At 45.8% G+C, this 27,333-nt stretch overlaps 1 protein-coding gene across 1 annotated transcript in view; it reads left to right on the top strand.

Annotated features, from left to right (window-relative positions):
- AR (androgen receptor) overlaps positions 1-27,333 on the top strand; it is a 454,014-nt gene that overhangs the window by 333,970 nt on the left and 92,711 nt on the right. The window contains exon 3 of the mRNA XM_085608315.1: positions 22,161-22,277. Coding sequence (XP_085464441.1) covers positions 22,161-22,277 — 117 coding nt within the window. The remainder of the gene's footprint in view (positions 1-22,160; positions 22,278-27,333) is intronic.

Below are 27,333 nucleotides of genomic sequence, written 5' to 3'. Positions count from 1 at the left end.
GTGCAAATTCCTCTTCAGACGCTTGCACTACAATCACCTCTGCGACTTTTTTCTACCTCTTATTACGGCCTCTCCATGGTTGTCCCAAATGATTCCTACCCGGCTCCTCTGGGCACCCCACCCAGGACTTGAGACCGCCTGTTCCTTGTAAATGTTCCTATCTCTTTTTTTTCCCCCAAATGTATTCTCCCTCATAAGACTTTTGTATTACACCTTTCAATCCTGTAAAGCGCTCTGATAACCTCACGGGTCTGGTTTGCGCTCTATAAAACTCTATATAAATAAATAAATTATAATAATGTTACAGGTGAAATTACATATCCGGTTACCCTTAACACTGTGATAGAGACAACTATGAATGCAATATTGTTATTGGTTTGTATGTGAATAGTTATTTAATTATTTTATACTTTAAGTTGTTGTTACTTATTGTATATATATTGCAAGGTCATAGGCAATCCAGTTGGTGTGTGAATGCAATTTATGGTATGTGTGCGAGGTTTGGATTGGGATCCTAACCATAACTTATACATTTCAGTAGGTTTTCTGCTTTAATGTATACCCATAACTGCAGTTTAACTATGGCTTTTTCATTTTTTCCTTAAACATAGGTTGAGGTGTAACAACCTAAGGTAACCATAGTTTCAGTTGAACCTTTTTCAGTGAATTTTGTTTTTTTTAATCATATACCTCTTGCTGCAGCTCTCTGTGCTCAACCCACCATGGGCAGCTAATACGCACTAAAAGTGACCTGTGGCCAGGCCCCGTGCCAAACCTACTGTGGGATGCCAGCCCCCACAGCACATTGTCTTTGACTATGCAATCTTTGTGGAGCATCCTGTGGGTTTTAAGGACCCGGCTCTAACAAAGATCTTAGGGCCTTTCTTGTGGGTTCACAGACAAATGACCTGGGTTCATGGACCTTTTGTTCATGCTGGGGCCTGCGATCACATGAACCCCCAAATCAAAATCTATATGTAAGAGCTAGTGGCAGGCCATTTTGGTCTTCTTCCATTCCCTAATACTCACCGAGCCAAGCTTATGTTATACCGAGAATGTGGGGACCACGTCCCCATGTCCTGTAATGTCGGCCATCACATTTTTCTTACAGTTGTGACTAGCCAGACAGAGAGCGTTGGCTCCATGTACATGACATTGGGTTCGCGGACCCAAAATGGATGATGGGAGAAAAAAAGTTCTTCATCCAGTCTGAGTGGAGTAGTTTTTTTTGCATTTGGGTTTATGGATGGTCTGCGAACCCAGGGCTAGCCGCTCTGTCTTGATTGACAGCTGGATTCAAATGGAAGTATGTAGGAGTCGCTTTTGAATTAATTAATTAATTAATTAATTAAGAATTTGTAGAGCGCTGGAATTACCCCTGGAGGGGTATCACCGCGCTGGCAGGATAATGGAATGCTCAGTTATTAAAAAATTCAGTTTTCAGTAGTTTCCTGAATATAAGAAGATTAGGGCACTTGCGTAAGGCAATGGGGAGTGAGTTCCAAAAACGTGGGGCAAGGTAGGCAAAAGATTTGCCACTGGTTGGAAATTTATTAAATCGCAGGACGACTAGCAGTGCCTTCTCTCCAGAGCGCAGAGATGTGCTAGTACAGTAATGGACGAGTTATTCCGCCAGATACCTGGGCCCCTATCATTAATTGTTTTATGGACCAAGCATCTGATTTTAAACAGAATTCTGTCATGGATGGGGAGCCAGTGAAGGCATTACAATAACGCTCCCAAAAGTGCATTGCAGTAGTCAAGTTGACTGACTAACAGAGCTTGGACCAGGGTCTTACGAATAGGTAGAGGGAGAAGGTGGAACACTCTCCGAAGGAGCTTCAGCATGTGAAAGCAGGTGCCTGAGATGGCACCCACTTGTTCTTTCATAGATAAAGAGAGGTCTAGCTACACTCCCAGATTTTTTGCCTTGGTTGTGGGGGTGGAGACAGGGCCTAATTCTGACGGCCACCAATTAGGGAACCACAGAATTTGTGCTTTGCCGAACAGAAGAGCTTCCGTTTTATCGGCATTCAACTGGAGACAATTATTTGTCATCCAGTTATGAGATAGCTCGCATACCGTCCGCAAAAAGCTGTTTTTTATTTTTTATTCTCTTTATTCAAAATTTCTGTTCATACAAAGTACTGCATTTAATGACGTTTATAATGGCAGCGGTCTAACTTTTTTTATTTCCCTTGTGTACAATCTAATGTTTGTTTGTCCCATATGTTCTATTTTATAGTCGACTCTAAGGCCGTCATTCCGAGGTTCCGCTGCAGAGAGTCATGTACGATCGCAGGGTACCTTTTGTTATCACAAAATGAAAACAGAAAAAGGGAACTTGCCTTTCTAGCCAATCGGGAGGGAGGAAGGTCAGAGGGGAAGAAAAGTGGGGGAGGTGACCGTTCGGGTCCGTCAGGTCAGGTGGGTTGGCGTCAGTCTCATTGGTGCCTGCGGCTGATGTGTTTGGTGTTATTCCTAATCGTCTGGGATCTGGTGGTGGGAGCCCTCCTCATCTGCTGTGTGCGATCTCACGTAGAGTTGCAGCAGGCCCCATATGTCTTTAGGTCGGTATTAAGTGGGCATTAGGTCCCATTATGAGGACAGCTGTTCCTGGCAAAACGCCACGTCTCTAAGCCATGTCACTTTTTTGTGGTGCCCGTGTCCTACCCCATGTCATTGCAATGTGTTGTTAAGCAAGTAGCAGGAGTAGCGCAGAAAGCTTTCTGCTGTCTATCGGGAAGTCCTTCACCTAGCCAAGCAGCACCGTCAGTGGAGACCTTTCCATGGGTACGCCCATCATTTCTTCTATAGCGTCAAAGACATCGCCCGATAGTGGTGAACTGGGGGCATCCCCATGCTAAGTGTAGGAAAGTCGCGTCAGGCGAGCTGCATCGCCGGCAGCGCGCTTTGGTGATTAGTCCTACTTTTAGGAGCCAGCCTGGCATCCTGTAAAGGCTATGGAGACATTTGAAAATTATTAGGCGTAGTTTGTAGCTCGGGGAAAGAGCACGCGCCTGCGTGCAGCAAAATGTCCATTGCTCTTGTGTAATTGAGATGCCCAGAGTTGCCTCCCACTCTTCCTGGGCTGGCGGTGTTCGCACAGGTGCTCTGTGTTGCATAACTGTATATAGGCGCATAATATGCTTACGCTTGGATGGATTTTTTTAAAAACGCTCCAGAGTTTGGAATGTGTGGGGCGCATGCGCATAATGCAGCACGCAGCTGGTGGTATGTCATCTTTCTAGCGTGGTTAGCCCTTCTCCCTCCCTGAGTTGATGCGGTGCGATGAAGGTGGCGTCTGGGAACACATCTCCCATTTTTGTGAGCTTCATGGATCGCAGTGTAGCACAGGGGCCGGCATCCGCCAAAAATGGCAACGCCAGAAGCTTTATCAGGGGACCAGTGGAGCATACATTGCTTCTTGACGCGCTCTACTGCGCATACCGTGCCATGCCCTCACCGTGCATCCCACCGTGTCTATCTCGGTCCGAGGTCGGGGTCGTGTCTGGTATAGGGTTACTAGAAGGGGAAGCAGGGCCACCTAATCGTGCTTGGGGGCAGTATGAGCCATGAATTGTGTGGGGTATATCCAGTGGTGTGCCAATTGTGCTTGTGCACACCAGTAATACAAATCGAAGTCTGGTGCACGTAGTCCACCCTGCTCAAATGGAAGGGTGAGGATCTCCCATGCTATTCTGGGCTGTTTAGCCCGCGCATGCTAGAGTGATCATGCTTGCGCGTAGCCGCTTCCTGACACTATGAGTGAGTGGGAGTGGGATGTTCGTAAAGAGGTAGAGGAGCTTGGGTAAGACAGCCATTTTGGTGATGGCTAACCGTCCGGTCAGGGACAGGGGCAATATGATCCAGCTGGTTATGCGTTCCTCTAACCAGTCCATTAGCCTGCCGTAGTTGGAGCGCCACAGCTCCTCGGGGTCGCAGCTTATCCAGATGCCCAGGTATTTCACAGGGTCACATGCCCACTGCAGGGGGAACACCGATTGGACTTGTTTAGTGACCTCCATCAGCGGGAAGATCGTTGATTAAGCCCAATTGATTGCTATACCTGAAAGTTTGCCAAATCAGAGAAACTCTCTGATTATGTGGTCAAGATTGGTAGCAGGGAGTTTGAGGTAAAGCGTGCCGTTGTCCGCATACAGCGAGACCAGTATTGCCTGTGGGGTGAACTCCAGTCCTCTGTGGGCATGATGCTGTTGCAGCCGGGCAGCCAATGGCTCCATTGCCGCTGAGAATAGCAGGGGCGACAAGGGGCACCCCTGACGAGTGCTGCGGGAGACCAGTAACTGGAGCGCTATCACACTGTTGACCCTTATGCGCGCTGTGGGGATTTAAGAGAGGAACGCTATTAATCTAATGAACTTGGGGCTGAGACCTATGCGTATGAGTAAGGCAAATATGTATGGCCATGCAAGTGAATCAAATGCCTTAGTGGCGTCAAGACAAATTGCAGCTGCCTGCAGCTGTTGCTCCACCTTTCGCATCGTGGTGAAGAGCGTTCGGAGGTTATGAGCCGTGGCCCTGCCAGGGACAAAGCCACATTGGTCCGGGTGTAGCACCATAGGCAGCAGTGGGAGGAGACGAGCCATAATTAACTTAGCGAGGATCTTATTGTCCACATTAATCATGGAGACTGGACGGTATGAGGCGCATTTGAGTGGGTCCTTGTTGTCCTTGATTTGTGATGATTAGGGCTTCCCGGTGCGATGAAGGGAGCACTTCCTGTTTTACAGATTCCTTGTATATTTTTATTAAATGTGGGTCGAGTAGGCTGCCATATTCTTTATAGAAGGCAGCTGATAAGCCATCTAGGCCAGGGGTTTTTCGCCAGGGAGAGCTCGAATAGTTCTGCTAACTTCCTCCTCTGTAAAGGGTTCATCGAGGTAGCCCTATGGCCCGCTTCCACCCACAGCAGCTGCGGAGTGTCAAAAAAGTCCACCAATTCAGGCGGCGTCATGTCTATTTGGGAACGGTAGAGGGATGCGTAGAAGGAGATCATTTCACCCTGTACAGCTGTTTGGCCTACCCCCAACTCATCGTCAGCAGTGCGTAACTCAGGTATATAGTCGCTGGCCCGCTTTCCCTCTCCGTATCACCGGGCTCTAATTTACTTGCTAAGGAAATGTGTCTCCCTGATGGCTGTTTCCTGAGATTCATCTAGTTTAGCACAGATTGTGCATAGCAGATTGATATTTTTGCTGATAAAGAACTCCTGCTCTAAGGCCTGTATTTCCCCTTCCAATCTTTGCAGGTCCCCCCGCAGTGACCAAAGGAATCCTGCCTGTTTAGCAATGCATTTGCCCCGTATGACGGTTTTGAAGACTTCCAATAGGGTTCCGGGGGAGTGTACTGTGCCTTTGTTGAGGCAAAAGTATTCGGTTAAAAATGCCTGGTCTTTCAGTGCTCCCGACGGGAGTCTCCATGCGAAGGCTCTGGTAGGGTAATCCAGCAGGTCCAGTGTCATCATTACCAGGAGTGTGCGGAAAGAGTCCGGGACAGATGCTGCACCTCCACGACCCATGTCGGGGAGTCACGGGAGACTAACCAATAGTCTATCCGTGACCAGGAAGGCCTTGCGGACGTCATACATGTGCTGTGCATCTCTTCAGGGTGTTTAAGACGCCATCTATCTATCAGGTCGCCCTATAAGATTATGGCTTGCAGCTGAGTTGCCGTTCCGGGATGGGGTCGGCAAGAGTCACTATATTGTAGTCCCCCCCCCCCCAGATTATAGCAACGCGACCAGAGAATTGGCCACCCTGCAAACCTCTGTGTAGAAGTCAGGTTCATCAGTGTTGGGGCCATATATTGAGATAAGTCTAATCAGGTAGCCCCCCAGCAAGCCCGCTATCATGACATATCTGCCCATCTTATCACTAATTCTTGCACGCGTGCGCCAGTGCAGCTGTTTTCTGATGAGGATGGCCACGCCACGAGCGTAATTTGAGTAGCATGCAGTGTGCTCGCAGCTGCCCGTGTGTGGTCTCCATAAGGTGAAGTTTACTGTAGTAGGCAGATGTCTGCTTTATGATGGTCCAGTTGTGCAACTACTATTCTAGTCTTTTGTGCATCATTTAGTCCACATACATTCTAAATAACACATTTAACCATGGACATATTGCCCTACTTGACTGTTCGCCTAAATGCGCGCGTTGTTGCAGGTCACTGTGGAAGAGTCAGTCAAGGGAAACACTAGGTAAAAAAGGGAAGGAATGGCATTTCAAACAGTTACTCTCTGTGAATATTCCCAAAAGGCCCCACCCACTCCAGCCTCCAAATCAAGTTGAACATGAAATCCAATTAACCCCCATCCCCAATGTGAGAAGTTGGCCTGATATATGCTGTCCACTAGTTTTAGTGGGCACCCTGTGCCAGTCCAAACAACCCCTTATTGGTTATAGGTTAAAGACAACCTTTATTGAAAGCTATCCTAGTGGTAGCTATGGAGAGCAGCCTTCAGGCTAAGTCTTGAAGGAATGTTAAGCAGCTTGTTTTACCAGTCTATAATCTCTTGAGTGCCTAAATGAAAGACAGCCACACCAGGTATATAAATAAAATATATGTATTTATTTCTAAACACACCCTCCTAGTCTCTTTATGAGACTAGAGGTCAAAACACGTAAGTTAAACTTCAAATATCACTGTAATAAGCACAAATACACGTAGGCCCTAGGGGCGAGCCAAACCATATACTAAAATAGTGGTATAAGAACCACAACTTAACTAGACACAAGGACTAGAGCCTGTAGAATCACTGGGACCCCAAGGAACCACCTAAGGTAGTGACACAGGGGACCCACGGGGGCCGTGTGCAGTGTGAGAACACAGCCGCGAGCTCCCGTTAGCTTCTATGGGGAAAGTCGCGGTTAGATTTTTAAAGATTAGTGACACTTAGTAACGAGTCAGGACCAAACACCCTTAAAGGGAGGGTGGGTGGAACATTATTGAACGATAGCCCTAGGCAGGACCCTTTTGCAGATAGTAGGTCTGGCCAGGAACAGACACTACGCTGTGTTCTGCTTAATGTGCGATCTGTTAATAAAAATAAATATCAGATCGCGGACTTGATTGATAACACCTTACCTGATATAGTCTTCCTGACTGAGACCTGGACCGCAACACTTCCGGCCCTGACTGGAACATAGCACTTCCTAAGGGCTGTGTCGTTACCGCACAAGATAGAGTGAGAAAGAGGGGGGAGGGATAGCGATCATTCATCGGGACCACCTGAAAATGCGACTAGAAACTATTTCCGATTTACCTGCAGAAGCATTCTACTTTACTATATACTTAAGGAATTTTTTCAAGTTCCAGGGACTTTTGATCTATCGCCCACCTGGGCCTAAGACCTCCTTTCCACAAGCACTAATGAACCATCTAGAATCTCGTGTTGACCCCCATCCTTTTATTATTCTCGGCGACTTCAACTACCACTTGGAACTAACTAACCACCCGGATTCCATTAAACTGCTTGACAACCTGGCAGCTTTTGGCTTCAGCCAATTAGTAAATGAGCCTACCCATCAAGCAGGCCATACTTTAGATGGCATCTTTGCTAACAGCATAGTTATGGATCTGGCCAGAATTATCGCCCTTCCCTGGTCAGATCATAAAGCGATTTACTTCACCATCACGACTGGTTTATCAACACCCCAACCCCGTCCAAAACCAGTAAAGGTAAAGACCAGACAATGGTCTAAGGTCCAAGCCGATAGTCTAATTACCGCCCTTGGCCAATTTCCTCTTCCGCTCAGTAAGGACAACACGGAGGCGGCTCTTGTTTTTAACAAATGGCTTGCAACAGCAGCTGATGTGGTGGCCCCTGAAAAAGTGCTAGTGATTAGGAGATTAAAACCCTCCGCTCAATGGTATAGTTCAGAGTTCAAAGCCCTAAAGCTAGTTTGTAGAAAGGCTGAGCGCCTTTGGAGGGTGGATTACAGTCCTGAGAAGAAAATAAGTTACATTGCGCCCTTCAACAGTATAAAGATGCAATAATTGCTGCTAAAAGACTATTCTACGCCACCAAGATTGGGAAGCAGGAAATTCCACTAAAGAGCTTTTTAAAACAGTAACCCTACTTTCCAAATCGCAACAGGCTAATACGTTCCAGCCCGACCAAGCTATGTGTAACAAATTAGCCTCCTTCTTCCAGGATAAGGTCCAACTAATCTATAAAGACCTTCTGAACACTCACCTAAGCCCAGATAAGCGAGCGCAACCTCTGACTGACAAAGGTACAACACATCCTAGTCTGACGAATTTTCCACCAATCACAAGGGAAGAAACCTGCAAACTTATCGCTGCTACTAAATCAGGCTCACCTAAAGACTCCTGTCCCCCATGATCTGTCCCTTCTCTCATCATTTCTGGAGAGAAGGGAGCAGAGCCTATATTGGGATGGCCTTCAGTCCGACAGTTTCCATCTCCCGTGTGGGGTCCCTCAGGGATCAGCGCTATCACCTACGCTGTTCAACATCTATGTTATTCCTCTGGCCAGACTCATTAGGAAGCATGGTTTTGCCCTAGTGTCCTACGCAGATGATTCCCAGCTCAAAATAGCGACGGGCAATCCGTCAGATGACACAGCCGCTAGATTTCACATGTGCCTTCTAGAAATCATGACCTGGATGAACCAGAGCTTCCTAAAGATTAATACAGACAAAACAGAGATCATTGAGTTTGGCCTGGGGCAACCCCTGTGGAATGACTCCTGGTGGCCCCTGAAGGCTGGCGAATGCCCCCGCCCCGTGTCTAAGATGAGAAACCTTGGCGTGCTGTTCGACTTTCAGCGAAAGTTTTCGGCCCAGATGAATCGCCTTGCCTCGTCTTGCTTTTTCCTAATAAAGACCATGAGAAAGATCTTCCCTTTTATTACATCAGAGCTACGTAAGACAGTGGTGGTGGCACTTCTGTTGTCCAAACTGGACTACTGTAATGCCCTACTGTTGGGGATAAACAAGGCTCAGTTGAGCAGGTTACAGTCATTGCAGAAGGCCGCCGCGAGACTGCTTTTGGACATCCCTAGAGACCAATCCATCTCGGCGGGAATCAGAACTTTACACTGGCTCCCTGTACAACAACGTGTGGAATTCAAGCCATTATGCCTGGTCCATAAAGCTGGGGGGAGGAGCCAAAGATATTCAGAAAATGTTGACTCCCTATATCCCCGGCCATGCCCTAAGATCCAGCACCTTGAGTCTTCTTCAGGTGAGCAGGATTAGGAGAGTTAGCTGGGGTGGAAGAGCCTTCTCAAACTGCGCCGTAAGACTTTGGAACGAAGCTCCCTCTTTCCTTAAGATTTGTACCGAACCATCAATGCTTCAGGAAGGTCCTGAAGACATGGTTGTTTTAAGGTAGTTCTCGCTTAAGACTGATTGATCTCCACACTTACGGCATTCCAGCTCTTTAAAAACTTATATCCTATCCTATCCTATCCTAAACCCTTTGGGACTTAAGAAGTTCTAGGGCCAACACCTTCAGGAGCACCGGAGTACTCGAGTTAGCTCACCCAGGGAAGCCGGGTGCATAGGTGTCAAATAGTGTTGGGTCGCGTCGTCGATTTCAATGGGAGCTGGCAAAGAAGTGCTGCTGCCAGGAAGATGCAAAGTTTCTGAAGAGATCCAAGCCTGGATCGAAGTCGAGAAGAACCTGAAAGCAGACGGGACAGAGTCTGGGTCACTAGCCAGTGACGAGGAAGGCGATAGGTGGATGCCCACCGATGTCGGGTGATTTCAGGTGAAGGAGGTGAAGATTGACTCTTCAGCCACGTGGACCAGGAGGCGTTGAGGACGACCAGGAGCTGGATTTGAGCTGTCCCACGAAGGATGTTGAGTGCTGCAGCGTCGGTGCCCGGATTGGACACAACAAGCCTTGGCAACAGCAACCCACTCAGAAAGGAGAAAGATGCTTCGGTGCAGACCAGCAAGGTCTGAGGGACTCACCACTTGGTAGGGAGTCGGGGCACGTCTGGAGCAACCAGGGAAGCCCCAGGAAAATCAAAGTTACCCCCTCAGGGACCCACCAGTCGACAAACATCGTGAAGGGACCTCAAGACGAAACACAAAATGGTGGCCCACGGGTCACTCGGGGTGACTAGGCCGACAATCTTCGGTGGATTCTGTGCTCGAGGTGGGGCCTGCAACTAAGCCCAAGCACGACTTCAAGAGACGTCAAGAAGTCAATGCACTTGCAAAATTGCACGGTGACCAGGAGTTCCGGTTCCACGCTACTCACGAGGGCTGCGGGTCTCAGCTTTGCTGGGGACTCGGGTCGGCCTCTGAGATGTCTGGAAATCCTCTTCCTGGCCTGCAAATACTTCGGAGTCCGGCGGGAGCTTCGGAGATGCAGACCGGCAAAATGCTTCGTTGGTGCCTGCAAAGCAGGGGAGTCACTCCTTGACCCCAAGGGAGATTTCTTCAGTCCTCTGGTCTTTAGTAGAGCGTCGAAGTTCCAGGATTCAGCTTCCGAGTTTCATCCAGGGATATCTAAAGTTCTGGTTACAGAGGTTCCTTATTTATACCTAAGGAAGGGGTTGGACTAGCTCTAGGGACCCACCTATGGGAGGGTTTAGAAAGAGGGGTGGCTACACCCATTTCCTTTGTCCAGTTTCGTGCCAGAGCAGGGGCTGGAAGCCCCTGAACCGGTTTGAGCTGGACTATGCACAGGGACACCAAATGTGCCCCCAGTACAAGACTTCAAAGCACTCAGAGAGTGCTCCCACCCAGCCCCAATACACACAAGCCTGTCTGGGAAGTGGTTACACCTCCTTGTGACAGGAAATCTATTGTCCAGGCCTCCCCTGCCGGAATTTCGGTCAGCAGCAGGAGGCCAGACCCGTGTCTATGGCTGCAGCATCCATTTTTATGATGCCAGGGCTGTATTAGATTTCTACCGGGTTTACCAGTAGTGTCATGTCTCTCCCTCTAGAAGGGTGGGATCATATCCTCACATCAAGAACTGATGTGTGGGTATGATTCCAAGGTGTTTGACACCAAACACGACATGTTTCCGTGCAGCCAGTCCAAAGTTAGCATTAACCGTTTTAGACATAATGCACTTAAGAGTATATGGTCAGGCTGCACTACTGACAACCCCGGAGAAGAGATTCCGAAGGTTGCAGAGGGGCTCAGCTCATGCCTGGGCATCCTCTCACATACAACCAAGCACCCTGCCTTCAGGTTTGATAAGGCCTGCCATAGGGGTGACTGATAGGTTTCTATGTGCAGTGTTAGGTGAGGTATAGTGAACCTATACCTCAGTAAGGGGTGCATGCACCACCTTACCCAGGCTGCAATAGCAGACCTGTGGTGTCATTTTGGAGGGCTTTCCAGGGGTGGCACAATACATGCTTAAGCCCCTGGTAGGCCTCTGGGGTACCTATGCCCTGGGTACATGGTATACCATATACTAGGGGCTCACAAGGGTATCCCAGAATCCAATCTGGAGTGTACCTAGAGTACATACTATCAATTTAGAGAGGAAGCAGCTAGGCTGGGGCCCTGAATAGCAGGGTCCCAGCCAAACTAAAGTCGAAAAACAGTGAAACACCAGCAAAAAGTGGGGGTAAACATGTGAAGCAGATCCTATTCTCCTACACCCAACATGAGTGTGACTTTACGCATTGCAAGGGAAACATCCCCAGGGGGGAAAGTCTACGAGTCCATGTGTCCGTCTGCAGGGGCCGGGCGGCGGGACACAATTACAAGGTTAAGTGTCCTGTCTTGTCGTGTAACAGGTGAATAAAAAAAAAAACAAGCAGAAACGACTTATTACAGGTAAAGGATACAGGCTAGGAGAGACACTGTCTCTTGGAGCCGGACTGACCCATTCCGCTAGAACGTTACCATTAGTCTCTTACTGGTTCAGCATTGCGATGTGTGTCTAGTCATTGTCACTGGTGCGATTTTATTCTTCTGTGGCTTTCCTGGGCCGGTCATTCTTTTTGTCAAGATGCAGGTCCTAAACGAAGCATGCCGCATTCTTGGGGTCCGTAAAGTAGGTGGTCTTTTCCGCGTGGAATACTCGAAGTTTTGCTGGGTGTAGTAGAGAACATTTAACTTCCAGCGGTTGCAGGTTGCGTTTGATTGGTATAAAATCTCTTCTGGCTGCTTGTACAGGCAAGGTTAAGTCCGGGTAGAAGGAGATCGGGTTTCCTTGGTGTACCACATTTTGCTTGACTCTGGCAAGGCGTACCACAGTGTCTCTATCCCAATAGTTCAAGTGGTGTGCAATTATGAGCCTTGCTGGTGTGCCCGGGGGAGGACGAAGGCCCAGGGAACGGTGGGCATGCTCCACAATGCACCCGGGTGATAGCTACTCTCCAAAAAGGGCCCACAGAATTTCCCCAACATAATCCTCCACTCGTGTCATGGCAGTGGACTCCTGCACCCCTACTATACTTAGATTCTTTCGGCGCAACCTGGTTTCCAGATCTTCGTTTTTGTTCCTGATCATGCTCCTGGGTGCTCTGTGTCGGTCAGGCAGGGTGGCACTGTGCTATAATCTGACAGTCCATGGGGACTTCTGCTCAGAATCGATGCAGCCCCTCTTGAGTTTGCTGGGGGCTGTACTCTCTGTAAGGCTACGAGGGTACTCTTATAGGAGGGCAGCTGCCTCTGTTTCCTGGTGAGGGCCTTAGGTGCTCTGGTGTGAGATCGTGGTGCAGCCGGGCCCTGACTCAGGCTCTCCTACTTGTTGTAGGTTATAGTGAGGACCGCCGGCCGCTGCAAATGCACGATCGATGGTCCCCCGGCCGTGCGGCCTGAAGGGCTTACACTGGAGATGCCTCTGCCCGTCTCAGGGAGTGATCGCAGCTGGAGGTCTTCTCCTCGGGTGTGTCTGTTGTGAGAATGGGCCTCGGGGTGGGGGGGTGATCCAGGTCCCTTCGCAATATGTGCTGGAAGGCCTCCGCTAGGCCTGTGGTTTCACTTTCGCACCTGCACTTCGGCCGATGCAGGGCCTCTCGGGCAGACTGCCTCTCTAAGTGGCCTGGGTGCTAGTCCCTGCAGGTTCCCTGTATTCGAAGGGCAGCCACAGCTTTCCCGTTGCCTCCGGTCAGGTCACAAGGGTTCGTCTCTACTCTCGGGTGTTCGCACGCCATCCGGGTGGGTTCCGGGCAGCAGGCCTAACTTCGCGCCACAGGCACCGCCAGCCTGGCCACCGCGACCCGCCTCCAGGCCAGTCCAGAGCTCCACAAAGAAATAATACTTGGTAGTAGCAATCCCAAAAGGTATAAACCGCACCTCAAGAAGAAATAGCAGCAGTATAGTTGTTAACTAAATATAAGCGTGAATATTTGTTCAATAATATAAGATATCGGGGAGCTGAAATAACTGGGAGCACCAACTACCACATGGTGCTGTCGGCAAGTTACAAGAACATGCACATAAACATATCTAAAAGTACAGTTGTTGCACACCCTTAATAGTCACAATGAATTAAATCAAATAATATATTCCATATAATAATATATCCAAGTAATATGTATAAAAGTCTCAAAGTCCAAAGGCGAATATATCCTATTCCAATCCCACGTCGGTTTTTAAAGGACCATCCACAAATTAGAATGAAAAAGACCTCCTTTATTTATGTACGACAAATTCCCAGCAGTTCTTGATGCCAACACGTGTTTTGTCTGTCCATATCAGTATTCAGACTTTTTCAAGGCAGACTAGACAAATGAGTCAGGGTTCCACGATGCAACAGATACTTCTTGTTAGCGGTGTCCAAATATACACCACATAGTCATATAATTCATGGAGAAATAGGCGAGTTCACACCTTTATCCAATATGAGTTCAAAATTAGTCCTGGTGGTTAATGAAAAAAGAACATCAACACAAATGGCAGCCCCAACTCAAGAAAGTGTTGTCCCACGAGGTATTTGGGAACACTGTCACTCAGGCGATGGACCGGAAATAACCACTATTAACAGAGGGAGCCAGACCTTGATACGTCAGTTCCCTGTCCCGCCAGAGCGAGCAAAACTAACACCGTCCGTGCGTTCACTTCCGTGTAGTTCAGGAATTATATGACTATGTGGTGTATATTTGGACACCGCTAGCAAGAAGTATCTGCTGTAACTTTGGCTAATGTTAACGTTACTGAAAAGCGTAAGAATAAATTAAAAGTATACATTACTCAAAAGTGAAAGTTACCTTTGTGAATAGCCACGAGGCCCTTCAATGTGGTGGAGACATGTAGTTACACTTTTGAAGTAAATGTACACTCAGATTTTGTGATTAGCAAAAAGTAGTTCACTTACTCAAAAGTCTTTTCTGAATCAGACAATAAGTGTCTCATTTGGAGCCTGACAATGGACATACAGACCTGGCAGGTCAACAGAGGCTATTGACTGCACTCCTGTGGTGGAGGCCCACCACCAAGATTTACATGCACTAGGTGTGTGTATTTTTCTGTACCCACCTGTGTGTGCGGAATGGAAAAAGACTGAAAACCATTATATATGTTTTGACAAAGAATGCAAAACCAGTGATGCTAGTTTAACCTCACAATTGTAAATCAAAGATGTCTTAAAAGTGTCCTGGTCTCTTACTTGAGTATCTTGGGTTACACACAAATGGAGTAGAATGAGTTGTTAAAGCAATGGTGTGTGCAACTAGACAGCAGCTAGAAAAGCACTATTGATTAAAGAATATTTAAGTTAAGAAAAAAGAGAAACAGACTTGACCATTTAAATAGAAGTGCATCAGTTTTATTCTAATCATTGGGAAACACGACTTAACATGGTCAAAGTGAGGCTGTGTCAGGAAAGAATGCAGTCAGATGTGTATGGAGCTAAAGCTTCACCACAGATGTAGGTCCCAACACCTCATCTGACAAATGTCCATGGATTTGGAAATGCAGTTGGGTGGACCTGGTAAATATAAGTAATACGAAAAATATAACTGTAAAGTGCTTCTTGGATATTATTGGTGTCTTTGCTTGTTTAGTAAGCCCAAAAAGGACACTGTTCCTGAGGCCAGGCGTAAAATGTCACCCAGTCCCAAAAAGAAGAAAAAAAAAGTAAAAGAAAAGAGTGAAGAGAAATCCTAGGTGAAGGACCCACTCAGCTAATGGAAGACCACTCTTTGTCCTCTGATGCCCTCACACACCCTGAAGGATGTCATGCTTCATCATCGGGCAGTGCTCCTCGTAGGGCCGGCATTGCAATTCCCTACGGGCCCCCCGAAGGGTCACTTTATCGGAGATCTTTTGAGGACTGCCGGGTTTTGCATGCGGGTGTGTGGTGAGTGGGTCCTCTCTGGAGGGTGAAGACGGTGCGTGCAATTGTGTAAAAGGTTAAGAAAGGGGGCATTATGCAGCCAAAGTAAAACAGATGTACCCTTAGCAGAGTCTGACTGCTAAATAAAACATTCACCTGGAGGCACACTATGCCCGGGTGTCATAGGTCGACATGTTTCGCGCCTCTGTCGCCATAACGGTCGTGTGCGCTTCTTCAGGACCAGAACTAAAATAAAGGTGCACGTGAAACAAAAAAGTAAAATACCCTACATGTAGATTAGGGCAGAAACCTGTATACCCTCACTGTGGTTACAGCGTAATTATGAAAGCCGCTCCTGATCGATACCTAGAAAAGAAAAGAAAAACAGGATAGACAACAAGCATGTCCATCAGTAAAACTTGATGCATCATTTGTGTGCCACAGCTGTGTGCACAACAACCACATAAAAAAGTGAAATAGGGACACGAATTACACCGGTACATTGATGGTGCTTAGTGGATTAACAACCCTGGATAACAGAAATGCTGCCTAAGAACAATAAACAATATATATGACAGTGCATGATGCTGTGAGATAACAGGTAAGGTGTGGGTAAAATCACCTGAGCCCAAACAAAAACAGCCCTGAGACGGTCGCTGCGCAAGCTAGAGACATGGGCTGCCTGCGAGCTATCGGGCTGAAACAACAATGATATGAATACTAAACCTGTCGCTTACATATCACCTACACAGTGAGTAGCCGACCAATCAAGCTCCGTATTAAAAATGACTGAAACTGGTAGTCAACTCACGGTTCTTCCCCGGTAGTGGCCCTTATAGGCTTACGCCATCCACACGACTGCCGGTTAACAACTTCGAAATGGCAGCGAACGTGGCTAAAATAGTAAAGGGGACAGGCCTCTGGGCGGTTACCCTTTCCGGGGGAACCGGAAGATGAAATCGAGTTGCGCATGTGCAACTAAAGGGCTAAAATAGTAAAGGGGACAGGCCTCTGGGCGGTTACCCATTCTGGGGAAACCGGAAGATGAAAACGAGTTGCTCATTTGCAACTAAAGGGCAGAAGTACGCATGCATGTAAAAGGAAAACTAATCCACTTCACCTAAATCTTAATATCCTCATATATCTGTCACTGCCAGCAACGTCCATAGGTGAACGAACAATGTGTGTTGTCAAGCGTACTAGAATGCGCATGCATCAGATGTCGGGCTGCCGTGCAGACAGAGACCGCCAAGCGCTTACTTCCGACCTTATGCATCGTCGTGGAGATGCCCACGCTATGCGTGCTCCGTTGTGATGAACAAAAAGGAGCGGCTTTCACAATTACGCTGTAATGACAGTGATGGTATACAGGTTTCTGCCCTGATCTACATAGAGGGTATTTTACTATTTCGTTTCACGTGCACCTTTATTTTAGTTCTGGTCCTGAAGAAGCGCACACAACTGTTATGGCGACAGACGCGCGAAACAAGTCAACCTATGACACCCGGGCATAGTGTGCCTCCAGGTGAATGTTTTATTTAGCAGTCAGACTCTGCTAAGGGTACATCTGTTTTACTTTGGCTTCATGATGCCTCCTTTCTTAACCTTTTACACAATTGCACGCACCGTCTTCACCCTCCAGAGAGGACCCACTCACCACACACCCGGATGCAAAACCCGGCAGTCCTCAAAAGATCTCCGATAAAGTGACCCTTCGGGGGGCCCGTTGGGAATTGCAGCACCGGCCCTACAAGGAGCACTGCCCGATGATGAAGCATGACATCCTTCGGGGTGTGTGAGGGCATCGGAGGACAAAGAGTGGTCTTCCATTAGCTGAGTGGGTCCTTCAGCTAGGATTTCTCTTCATTCTTTTCTTTTTCTTTTTTTCCACCTTTTTGGGCCTGGGTGACTTTTTGGGCCTGGCCTCAGCAACAGTGTCCTTTTTGGGTTTATATATTGTTATAGAGAGCATGGACACTGGACCTTAATTAGCTATCTGGTCCCCCCTTTCTTTTTTTTTTGTGATGCACTTGCTTGTTTTGTTCCATGTTGCTAGAGCTTTTATCTAACAAATGAATAAAGGAGACTGGGTCAGACAATGCGGAACTCTTCCACACGGTTTGACTAGCTTGGCAGGATGTCATAGTGAAGAGATTTGAATTACTCACTTCTTAACATTGAAGGAGGTGCTTTGCCTCAACCTTCAGGCGGTCTCAGAAAATGTTTACTGTCCTTTTCTCTCTACTTCTAAATCATGTCACTGATCCGCCTCCATGTTCCTCTTGCTTCTACTCAAAACTATGGCCACTAATCAGCTAGTGGGGCCGAAATACTGCTCTGCTACCTTTTGGTGAAGTAGCAGAGTAACCCCTATCTTGGGGTTGTTTATTTTTTACATTCCAACTACCTTCTTCTCTGGCATATCCTAACCACTTTTGTACCCTTTTGTTGGGTCCTGTTTGGAACGTGGGCACATGAGCCACGTTAGCAACCCTGCTAGGTGGAATGGTAACTACGCACGTACTCTGCGGTTGCTGCCTCGCCGTTGGCTCTGCCAGTCGTGTCACTGCAACTTTGGAATAAACCTCTTCTATCTCACCTGTAGTTACTGTTTTGAGTGGATCCTTTCAATTTTTTAAAGTGTAACTCAGACCAGACACCGTGGATTTGGTTGTTCAATTAAACGAATATCAATGACTTCCAGTATATAGATTATTTAGATGAAAGAGTTCATCTAACTATTTTCTGAATGACTGCTTTAGTAAAAATACACATACCTTTAAATTTTCGTTGTTGTTTGGTACCAGGGAGATCTTGAAAAGTTGCTGATATAAGCCCAGTGTGATCAGACACAGGTCCTATATGCGGTGAGTATTACTTGCCCCAGAACAAAAAAGAAGCAGCAGGTGGGGAGAATAGTATTTGCCCTGCATGGTTTGTCTAGAGTGGGACAGTGATTGTGGTATTAATGGGCCAACATGTACGGGAACCCTTTTAAAAGGAGCACTTTTATGAATAACCCCCCTCCCCACACACACACACAGGTCAGTATGCTAGACTGGTATCAGGCACACTTATTTAACTGAGTAACACAAGCACAACATAATTCCAGGTAAAACAAATAGGCCTCAGTACCCTGTAGCTGTCCCAGAAGAGGAAGAGAGGTCCCAAGTGAAGATTGGATATGTGCATTACGAATCCTTCTGTGTTATTTGTAACCTGCAGTAAAGGATGTGAGAGAGACACTTTCAGACCTCTGTCAAGATCGATCCCGTTGTTTTCACGGAGCAGCTGTTTACCCTTCCTTTGACCTCATGTTGTGTCCACTCTCTAAGGTTAAAATGTAACTTTTTGAAAGGCTGTTTTTGATGAAAACTTGTTTTTGTACATTTTCTCGTACAGTTTATTGACACAGGCTTACCACTGTTTTATTCCTGAGATCTCACTTGACAACAAAGAGAAAATGATTAATAGACCTTTTTTGTTGTTATCCTCTTTTGATATCTCCTAAAATGTCAAGCAGTTTTGAAAGCTAGCTGTTCTTACAGGCAAGCGAGGTGGTTGGCCTCTCACTATATTACCTTGTCACACAGCCCTGATCTGCCTGAGTGAAATAACAGGGCTTATTTGAAGATCCTGAATATTGCATTAGAATGTTTTTTACAATACAAATTCTACAATAGATTTTTTTAAACAGAATGTTCTTTTGATGTCTGTGGGTTGCTTCATTACCTCTGCTTCTGCTGCCCTTGAAGCAAGCAAAGGATAAAACCGAGGGCTGGTTAACTCTGAATTAGTCATGGCAGAAGGATTAAGTGAAATATCACAGGTAAGGCGCCAGCTTTAAGTGATCATGTTACAGAACCGAGGCAACCAAGGATTAATGTTGCTGCGAACAGCTGTTCTGGGAAGATCTTCAGAGATTTTTCATCTTCGGTATAAAAAGAATTTTCCCTTAGGAGTTGTGAGCCTTGTTTTGAAATCTTCAGAATCCTTTTTTTCATCATAATTATTTTTCTATAAATAGAGGCTTGATTTTCAATATTTAAGAGTAATATAAATATTCTTTATTACATTTTATGAAAACCAAAATGCGCATGACATGTTGACATATTTCTACATCTGTGAAGTATGAATGACCAGACTTTGAATTATTAGTAGCTTTGTGTTGTATTGATCTTATGAAATCAGTCTCTTGTTGAACCTTAAATAAAGCCCCAAGGAAACAAAGGCATACAGAAACCCAGCATGTGCTATGTACATCTCAAGCTAACAAAGAATCATCCTGCTTGTTTGGATGCATGTTGTATGTCTGTAATGCGACCTAAGCCGAAAAAACAGCAGAGCGCCGTACACAGTCGAAGACAAGCATCAAGTCAACGATTGATAGGCCCATGTATCAAATAAATTGCTCAGCATAAGAAGTGATGGAAAGTGGACCTTTCTTGGATACTTATAAGGCCATCATAACTGTCAAATTACAGATGACTCAGGAAACAAAAAACAGAAATATTTACCCCAAAGTCTGCCTTCCAACCAATGCTTCATGCGTCAGCTAACTTTTCCCCGAATTTCATCTTAATATCCCATTGCCACGCATGCAATTTCTTCATGGTCACGGTGGCTTAATCTTTGTGAACAGAGACATTTTAAGGCATGAGCAAAGTGGGCAATTGAGCAGGGCTGCCTGATAAAGTGATCTTCTTCCACTCTGTCTATCAGAACCTCTCTCTGCCTATCTCCATCTATAACTTTCTCTACCCAGCCTTGCATTTAAGCACTTTGGAGTCCAAGAAAAGACTTTCAGCTGTTTGGTGTGAAAGTTAAAATATAATTCAATATTGTTTGACTTCATGTAGGTATGAATTAGCACAAAGTAGGTAATACAATTCTAATTTATTCCAAACAGGGGTCCCACCAATATTCCTTGCCTCTGGCCCCAACAATCTTTAAGACGACACTGTATGTGAACACATCGTTTTTAACAGCCACATCACCATTCCCATGCCCACAGAGGTCTGGTCTCCATCCTCAATTGATCAGCTGTTACTGATATTTAAATCTACTGTAATGTGATTCCACCCTCTGTTTTCCTTTGTGACATAATTTGAAACACAGCTGCAATGGCTCCTCGGGGATTTTTTTTTCTCCATTTCCCAGATGTGTAGCTTTTTTTCTTTGCATTTGGGTCCTGATAAAATCTCGGGATTTCCACATTTCATTAAACTTTCTGCATCATGTTTCATGATTTGTTTTGCTTTGTTTATCATAATATGTAATTGGTTTATTCTAAGACCATAGTGTGGTACTGCCTAATAGCTTTCTGATCTTCAACCACTACCATCAGAGGCCACCATCAGTTCTAAAATGAGAGAGCTACCAAAGTATTCTACCTGGGTGATTTAAAAAAAAAAAAACCTTTTCCACTTGCCATTTGAGGATCCTGATATTGATGGGGGTTTTGTTTCTGAAAAAATCCTGATTTTGCCTGGAGTTTGGGTTCTTGAGGAATCTTGATTTTGGATGGAGGTTTAGTTTCTAGGAATTCCTGATTTCGGTTGGAGTTTTATCGACTAGGATGAGCCACTGAAGAGTAGTTTAGGGGCCTGTGCCACCCTCCAGTTTCCTTCTACTTTTAATTGTCCTAGGGATTAATTCCCGAGCTACATTTTAGAGCCCAGATCATTCACTCACCAGAGAGATTTCCTGGAGTTTTAAAATGATTATTTTGCACAATCTGATTGATGCACCAAGACCAGTGGATTTAGTTGAAATGCTCCATGTCTTCAGGCAATCAGATTAGCTGACATGCCCAGCGTTATTCTGGAAACACAAGACCACAGAGCATACTATATAGGAGAACGGGGCTCCGGGGTCAGTGAAGGAGCGTAGCAGTTGACATACTGCTGTCTGTATGGACAAGAGAATCTGCAGGATTCTGTTCTGTAGTGGGCAGTTATCACATTTTGGCTGCATCTCGACCATCTGCTTGAGCCACCAAAGCCCTTATTTATGTTTCCTAAATTAGAATTGCCAGTAATCTGCACAGGATGAACAGGGTTCATTCCTAGTGTGCTTTTCTTGACCGTCCTTCATGTGTTGGACCCGAATTCTGCTTTCAAGAGAGAAAAACCTTTAAACTTAATGTCAAAACAGAATTAGAGTTCTCTTCTCTATGAATTGAGTCTTGCAGTCAAACAAAATAATATTGTTGCCTATAAAGTTGATTCTAGTGTGACATAGCTATCCTGCGAAGTTCCCATACTTTGATACTGGTTTAAAAATACCTTTAAAGAGTAGACTCTAGCATACTCTCTATGGTTTAGGAGGAAGATGCAATGCTTACCTTTAACTGTGGACCCATGAGCTGGCATGTTAAGTGACTAGTCCACTCTCCCCACCTGAAATACCTGGTGCATTCCTCCTAAATCTGCTGTGATTTAAAAATAAGCCTTTGCCCAGGTATGGCCCAATCCTACTTGGGCCATCTCTGGGCAACATAGCGGTATAGAATGTTGAGATTAATGGATAATGAATGTATGGAGCATAATACGGATAATAAAGATTTAAAGAGTAGTAATTGCCAGAGAGGACAGCGATGGTTGTACGTCACCAACTCATCTTTGTAATGTACACTGGCAACACCAAGGTTTTGTTGTAATAACAAAGCAATGGATTCTAAGTGAAACTGTTTTTTGGAAGCCAGTGGATATGCACCAGTCTTACCGTTGCCTGTTTTCTGGGGGTACAGCAGCTCTTAGCTGAATTTATCTCTGAGGAAGCAAAGTAGTCATACTACTTCAAAGTGATGCCATTTTGTTTTGCTTAAAATTTGTGGTTGGCATAAATCATTTGAATATGTTTTTTATTTTTCGAACACCACTAATTCTTCCCATTTTTATTTTTACCCATACTAGGGAAGCAGAAATATCTGTGTGCCAGCAGAAATGACTGCACCATTGACAAATTTCGGAGGAAAAACTGCCCTTCTTGCCGGCTGAGGAAATGTTATGAGGCTGGTATGACATTGGGAGGTAAGTTTTCTAGATTTATGTTTATATGTGTTTTGTTTGTTACACAGCAATTCGGGTGAACTCAATGGCAAGCATAAAATATGTTGAACTAACTGTACATGGAATTCATTGTCCTATATGTAAATAATCTTGTACATAACACAGTTCGCAAATGTCAGCCATCTTAGCAAAGTTCCCAGAAGTTGGTGGACACCATGGTAGGTCAAGGAGTATATGCCGCAGCTTTCTTATTACTTTACTTCCTGTGGCGTACATACATTTCTAGCATCTGGTTAATTGTCCAGTTGAGATGAGTGGTCATTTCCAGAGTCTTTGTGATTGTATCCAAACAATAAGTGGGGGAAAGGCAATTTTGTTCTCCAGTGAACCCTCTTTCCCGATGCCTGCCTAGAAAACTTAGCTCATCCTCTGCCAAACTCTTAGCCGTTTCAGTAATGCGAAAAACCCACAAAACATACTCCTTTTTGGTAGGTAAAAGTTGGAATACTTTGGCACGTGACATCCATTCGGAGACTAATTTTGTAGTTTGCTGGTTACGCCTGAAAATCTGTCTATTTGCAAGCTGATTTTATCCCCAACTGTGGATAGTTTTTTAAAGTGTTATATAGCACCAAGACAACCTTCAGGAGATTTGCACACGACAAATTTGAAACTCAAACCTCTTCCACATAATATTTCCCCAATTGGCAAGAAATTTTCTTACATTGTTATTTTTCTTAGCCATCTTGCTGAAGATGTAGCTTATTAAAGGAAGTTTGTATCTTGTGTGCCATCTACAATGTGTGATTGAGTGTGATACCACTTGGAAAGAGATGACTGGCATCCCTTCGTCGACCTTCTGAAAGAAATCAGCAACCCAGAAGTCTCGATGGTGGTTCTGGATGTGGCTTTAAAAGATGTACTGGTAAATGGAAACAGGATATTTTTGTCTGGTTGGTAACTGAAGTAGACATAAGAGGCATGACACAGAAAATACTTTGTTTTCATGCCTTTGCATACGTAATACTTTTCTAGTAGTACACACCAGTTTCCAGTGACTCCTGTCCTGATTCCGGTGTCCAGATCCTTCATGTACCTCACTTTTTGGAGCATTGACCATTGTGACAAGAGGACCAGACTCCGTGAGCCTGATTCACAAAGGGTCTCTGCACTTGTGCGAAGACCCCGCAGTGGGGGAGTCTCTGCACTCAGGGCAGAATCTCTGCAATGAGAACTCTCATCAGGCTCTGTATATGCATTTGAAAGGAATTTTAATGTGGGGGGCTATCATGTTCTTAGTCATAGTGCAGCAATGCCTGCACTCCCTTGCCCAGCACGTGTTTCCCCCTTTTCTGTACTTATTAACTTGACGTTTTATCTGAACCCTCACTTGCTACCCTTTTTGGTGAACAGTAGATAGGCTTTGATCTGTGCATGCATGTGTATTTATTTTCAAGTATTGGATATTCCATATATCTGTCATCTGGCTGGCAGTTCACAGTATAATGTAATTAAAAGCAAACTGCCTAAGTACTCCTGGATTCCAGTAGCGTTTATTTAGATACTGATATACATTGTTGTCAAAGTCTCCAAACCCTCATCCAGTGAGTCAAAGGTGCTCTGACCCTAGTCAGTTCAGAGCAGCAGCGGCTCCTCCGCAATGGGGGACTAGCATTGCCTCAGTAGCTCAGAGCCAGCAGCTGAAAAATAAAACAATCTTTTACTATTGTTTTATTTTTCAGCTGCTGGCACTGAGCCAGCGTACGATGGAAGGGGCCAGGCCGGGCCATGGGAGAGGGGAGGAAGAGTGGTAAATGTACACTTTTAAGTGTGCATGTCAGTTTGACCAACTGTTTCAAGCCGGCCAAACTGACATGCGTACTTAGGTTTCTCCAACCCGGCTGTATCGTACAGCCGGGTTGGAGAAACAACAGACTCCCAGTGCCTTAGCGAGGGTTAATCCAGCCTGCTCAGGCCAATACCCACGCTGCTCTCATGCGTGAGAGCAGCGTGGGGATTGGATGGGGAGTCAGTTGCTGTCCCAGGTACTGCTGTGACTAGGAAGAGAGGAGTGTGAGAAGAGCAGGCAGCACCAAGTAAGCGTTTGTAAAAATTGTTATTATTGTTAAGCCCACTGCGCTTCCAGTCGGCACCCTACAAATCATCTTTTAGAGTGTCTCCACCACCACCTCTTCACATGCTTGAAACAAAACAAGATGATGATTTTGAGGACTGAATCATATAGCCCAGTGACATAACTTCTGATGCAGCCAGTTCAATGTTCATTATTTGATAGGATTGTTGTATAACTCACTTAGTTTTCAAGATAACTACTACACATATCACATGCCACTGTGGTCCTTGCCATAGGTATCAATATTGGAGACACTGAACAATTTTCACCTCATATTAGTTCTGCTGCTGCTGCATCCGCAGCTGATTATCCCTTCTCCCACACTGATGCCTTGATCTTCTGATAAACCTATAAAGGTGGTCCAGAGACCTTCACAGGTGATGTCTACACCTGTAGTAGGTAACCAGATAAATTTGATCAACAAATTATCACTCCCGAAGAAGAGGCACACAGGGAGCGATGTGATGTGGTACCTGAGAAACAAATTTCATATTAGGAACTCTCTACTGGACAACATCACCTGTTACCTTTTTGTTCCGGAAACATGGTCCAGGCATCTTGATTTGCTCATGATATTGAAAAAGAAACATTGGTATCTGCATCATTCTCAAATAACAACTTCAGCATTCATCACCACCCACCCCTGTACTTGACTGTATGTTGATCTCTTAATGAACACTTTGCTATAATGCTAGTAGTTATTCCATGCCTCAGGCAGATCTAACAATCCATACACTGCCCTACATGACTTATTGGGCATCTTAAGGCAGATTCTATCATTTCCGCAACTGGACAATGTTAAAGGGGCTCACTATGCCCCTGTACTGCACAGAGGGTAGATGCTTGAACAACTTTATAGAAAGAGTCTTTCTACAGTGACAGAAGCTAATGCAGTGGTCATCATGATGGGCTACAACTGCTTTATGTAGTATATTTTATCTAGCCGCTAATCTGATGGAGACTTCTAGCCAACGATTCCATACCTTAGAATTATCCCCAGGCATCAGGCTGGATCCCAAAATTTGTATTGAGCAGTACCCCTGTGCACCGGTGGGTGGCAGTGTTCGGCTCCGCATGGCGTCATCTGCCCTGCAAGTGATGAGTGCTGTGCTTATTTAGACGCCACCCTAGTACACTGATGTCAGTTCTTTTCTTTTGGCGCCCATCAATGCAGATCTGGGAAGAGCTACCCCTTAGTCAATTTTTCGATGTTTTGTCAAAGTGTTTTCACGTTTTTTCATCTAAAAAGTCTAGGCTTAAAGCCCTGTCCTGTGGCGCATGTGACAGCTCGATGCCAGTGACGGACCTGAACCTTGTGTGCCTTTGGTACCTTGAGCGCGACCACAACCCGAAGTCCTTCTCCGATTGCCATGCCATGCACTTGAAGGCCTTAAGCTATCCGTCAAGCTCATGGCAGCTCGAGGTGCGATGCCGCAACAATCTAGATTCCGGTCCAGAGGAAGATCTCGGGATGAACCTTGATCCGCGCCGGTCGTGCCATGTTGACCTTTCCCAGCGCCAGTGCCGAGGCCCATGCTCCTGGCGCCCATCAGCAAGGCCTTCCTCATTTATATCCCTGACTCTGACATGGAGCTGAAGGGGCGTCGACTGATAACGACTCCGGCACCGACGTAAGGTATGCCTTCCAGGCCAGATTCTTAGCCCTATTCTTATGGGCTAGGGCTCAGGGAGAAATGGGAGTGGTCGCAGGACCCTGAAGAATACCAGCCGTATGATGCCAGCATGGACTGGTGTGAGGATTTGGCGGATGCCAGCGGACTGGGTACTTCTCCAGATACTGGAATGCCTTCTCCCCCTAACGTGGCTATGGAGATGGAAGCTTCAGGCGCAGTGGTGGTGAGGAGGGCAGCTGAGGTGGCAGTTAAAACTAACTTCTTGATGAAAGTGCTTCAACCGGGACTGTCTCCTTCAGAACTGCTTCTCCCTTTTAGAGAAGTACTTACTGATGTCCTTCTTGGGATCTGGTCCAAGCCCAACACAGGGCTCCTTTGAACGGGGCAATAGCCCGTCACTGCCGCCCGCTTCAGGGGACCCCAAATTCCTCACAAAAATCCTACAATCTATTCAAGATTGGAAGGATGCCAGAAGCACAGCGTGGGTCATACCTATGACGATGCCTCATCCTTGCTTCCTGTTGGGCAGATCCAGACCCTAATTAAGGGAATGTCATACCAATTGATCAAAGTATGTAAGTAAATGTACTTATCATTAGGTATATTAGGTTACAGAAGGCATTGTCCAATCTGTGATGGTGAGATCTGATTACTAAAGGTCCTGAATAAAGCCCAACTACTTACATAGGCGCAAGATGTACTGACACATGTAGACCATGTTGTGAGAGTTGAAGGATCAGTAATTTGTCCCTAGTACCTCCAATTGGTGTATCACTATGGGGTAAGAGATAATTTTAATCTATCCTTACAGATCCCACCTCATTTCTATACTCGAACATTCTTCCTCCTGGTGGAGACAAGACCTGATGATGATGCGATCCGCTACGAGTGCATCAGTGGATATTATATACACCACTGATAGAAACTAGTGGATGAGGGTCTCCAAAAAATGATTTTCTAAGAGACGATTGTTTCTAGAATGGTGCGATTCCTCTCCCCTTTGATTTCCTTGTAGTTTATTATAGTTTATTGATCAGTTCCTCCACTGACCTAGACCACCAAGAGATATGAGCACTTGAAGGGACTGCAGCATGAAATTCTAGCCTTGTGGCAGTAGAGCAGGTGCTCAAAAGTGTCTACACAAGGAGTTATTCCACACAATATGTTTTTAAGACCTAATTTCACTTCATCAGGAGAATGAAGAAAAACGTAAAGGTATGGCCTCGGTTGGCCTGCAAGATGGCGATTGCTGCATTCCTGTTGATTTAAAATGTCATAAATACCTACAATTTTCAGGGACTATCAGTGG

This window comes from Triturus cristatus, chromosome 5_2 (assembly GCF_964204655.1).
Source record: "Triturus cristatus chromosome 5_2, aTriCri1.1, whole genome shotgun sequence".
Classification (NCBI taxonomy): domain Eukaryota; kingdom Metazoa; phylum Chordata; class Amphibia; order Caudata; family Salamandridae; genus Triturus; species Triturus cristatus.
This window is presented reverse-complemented; position numbering and strand designations above follow the sequence as displayed.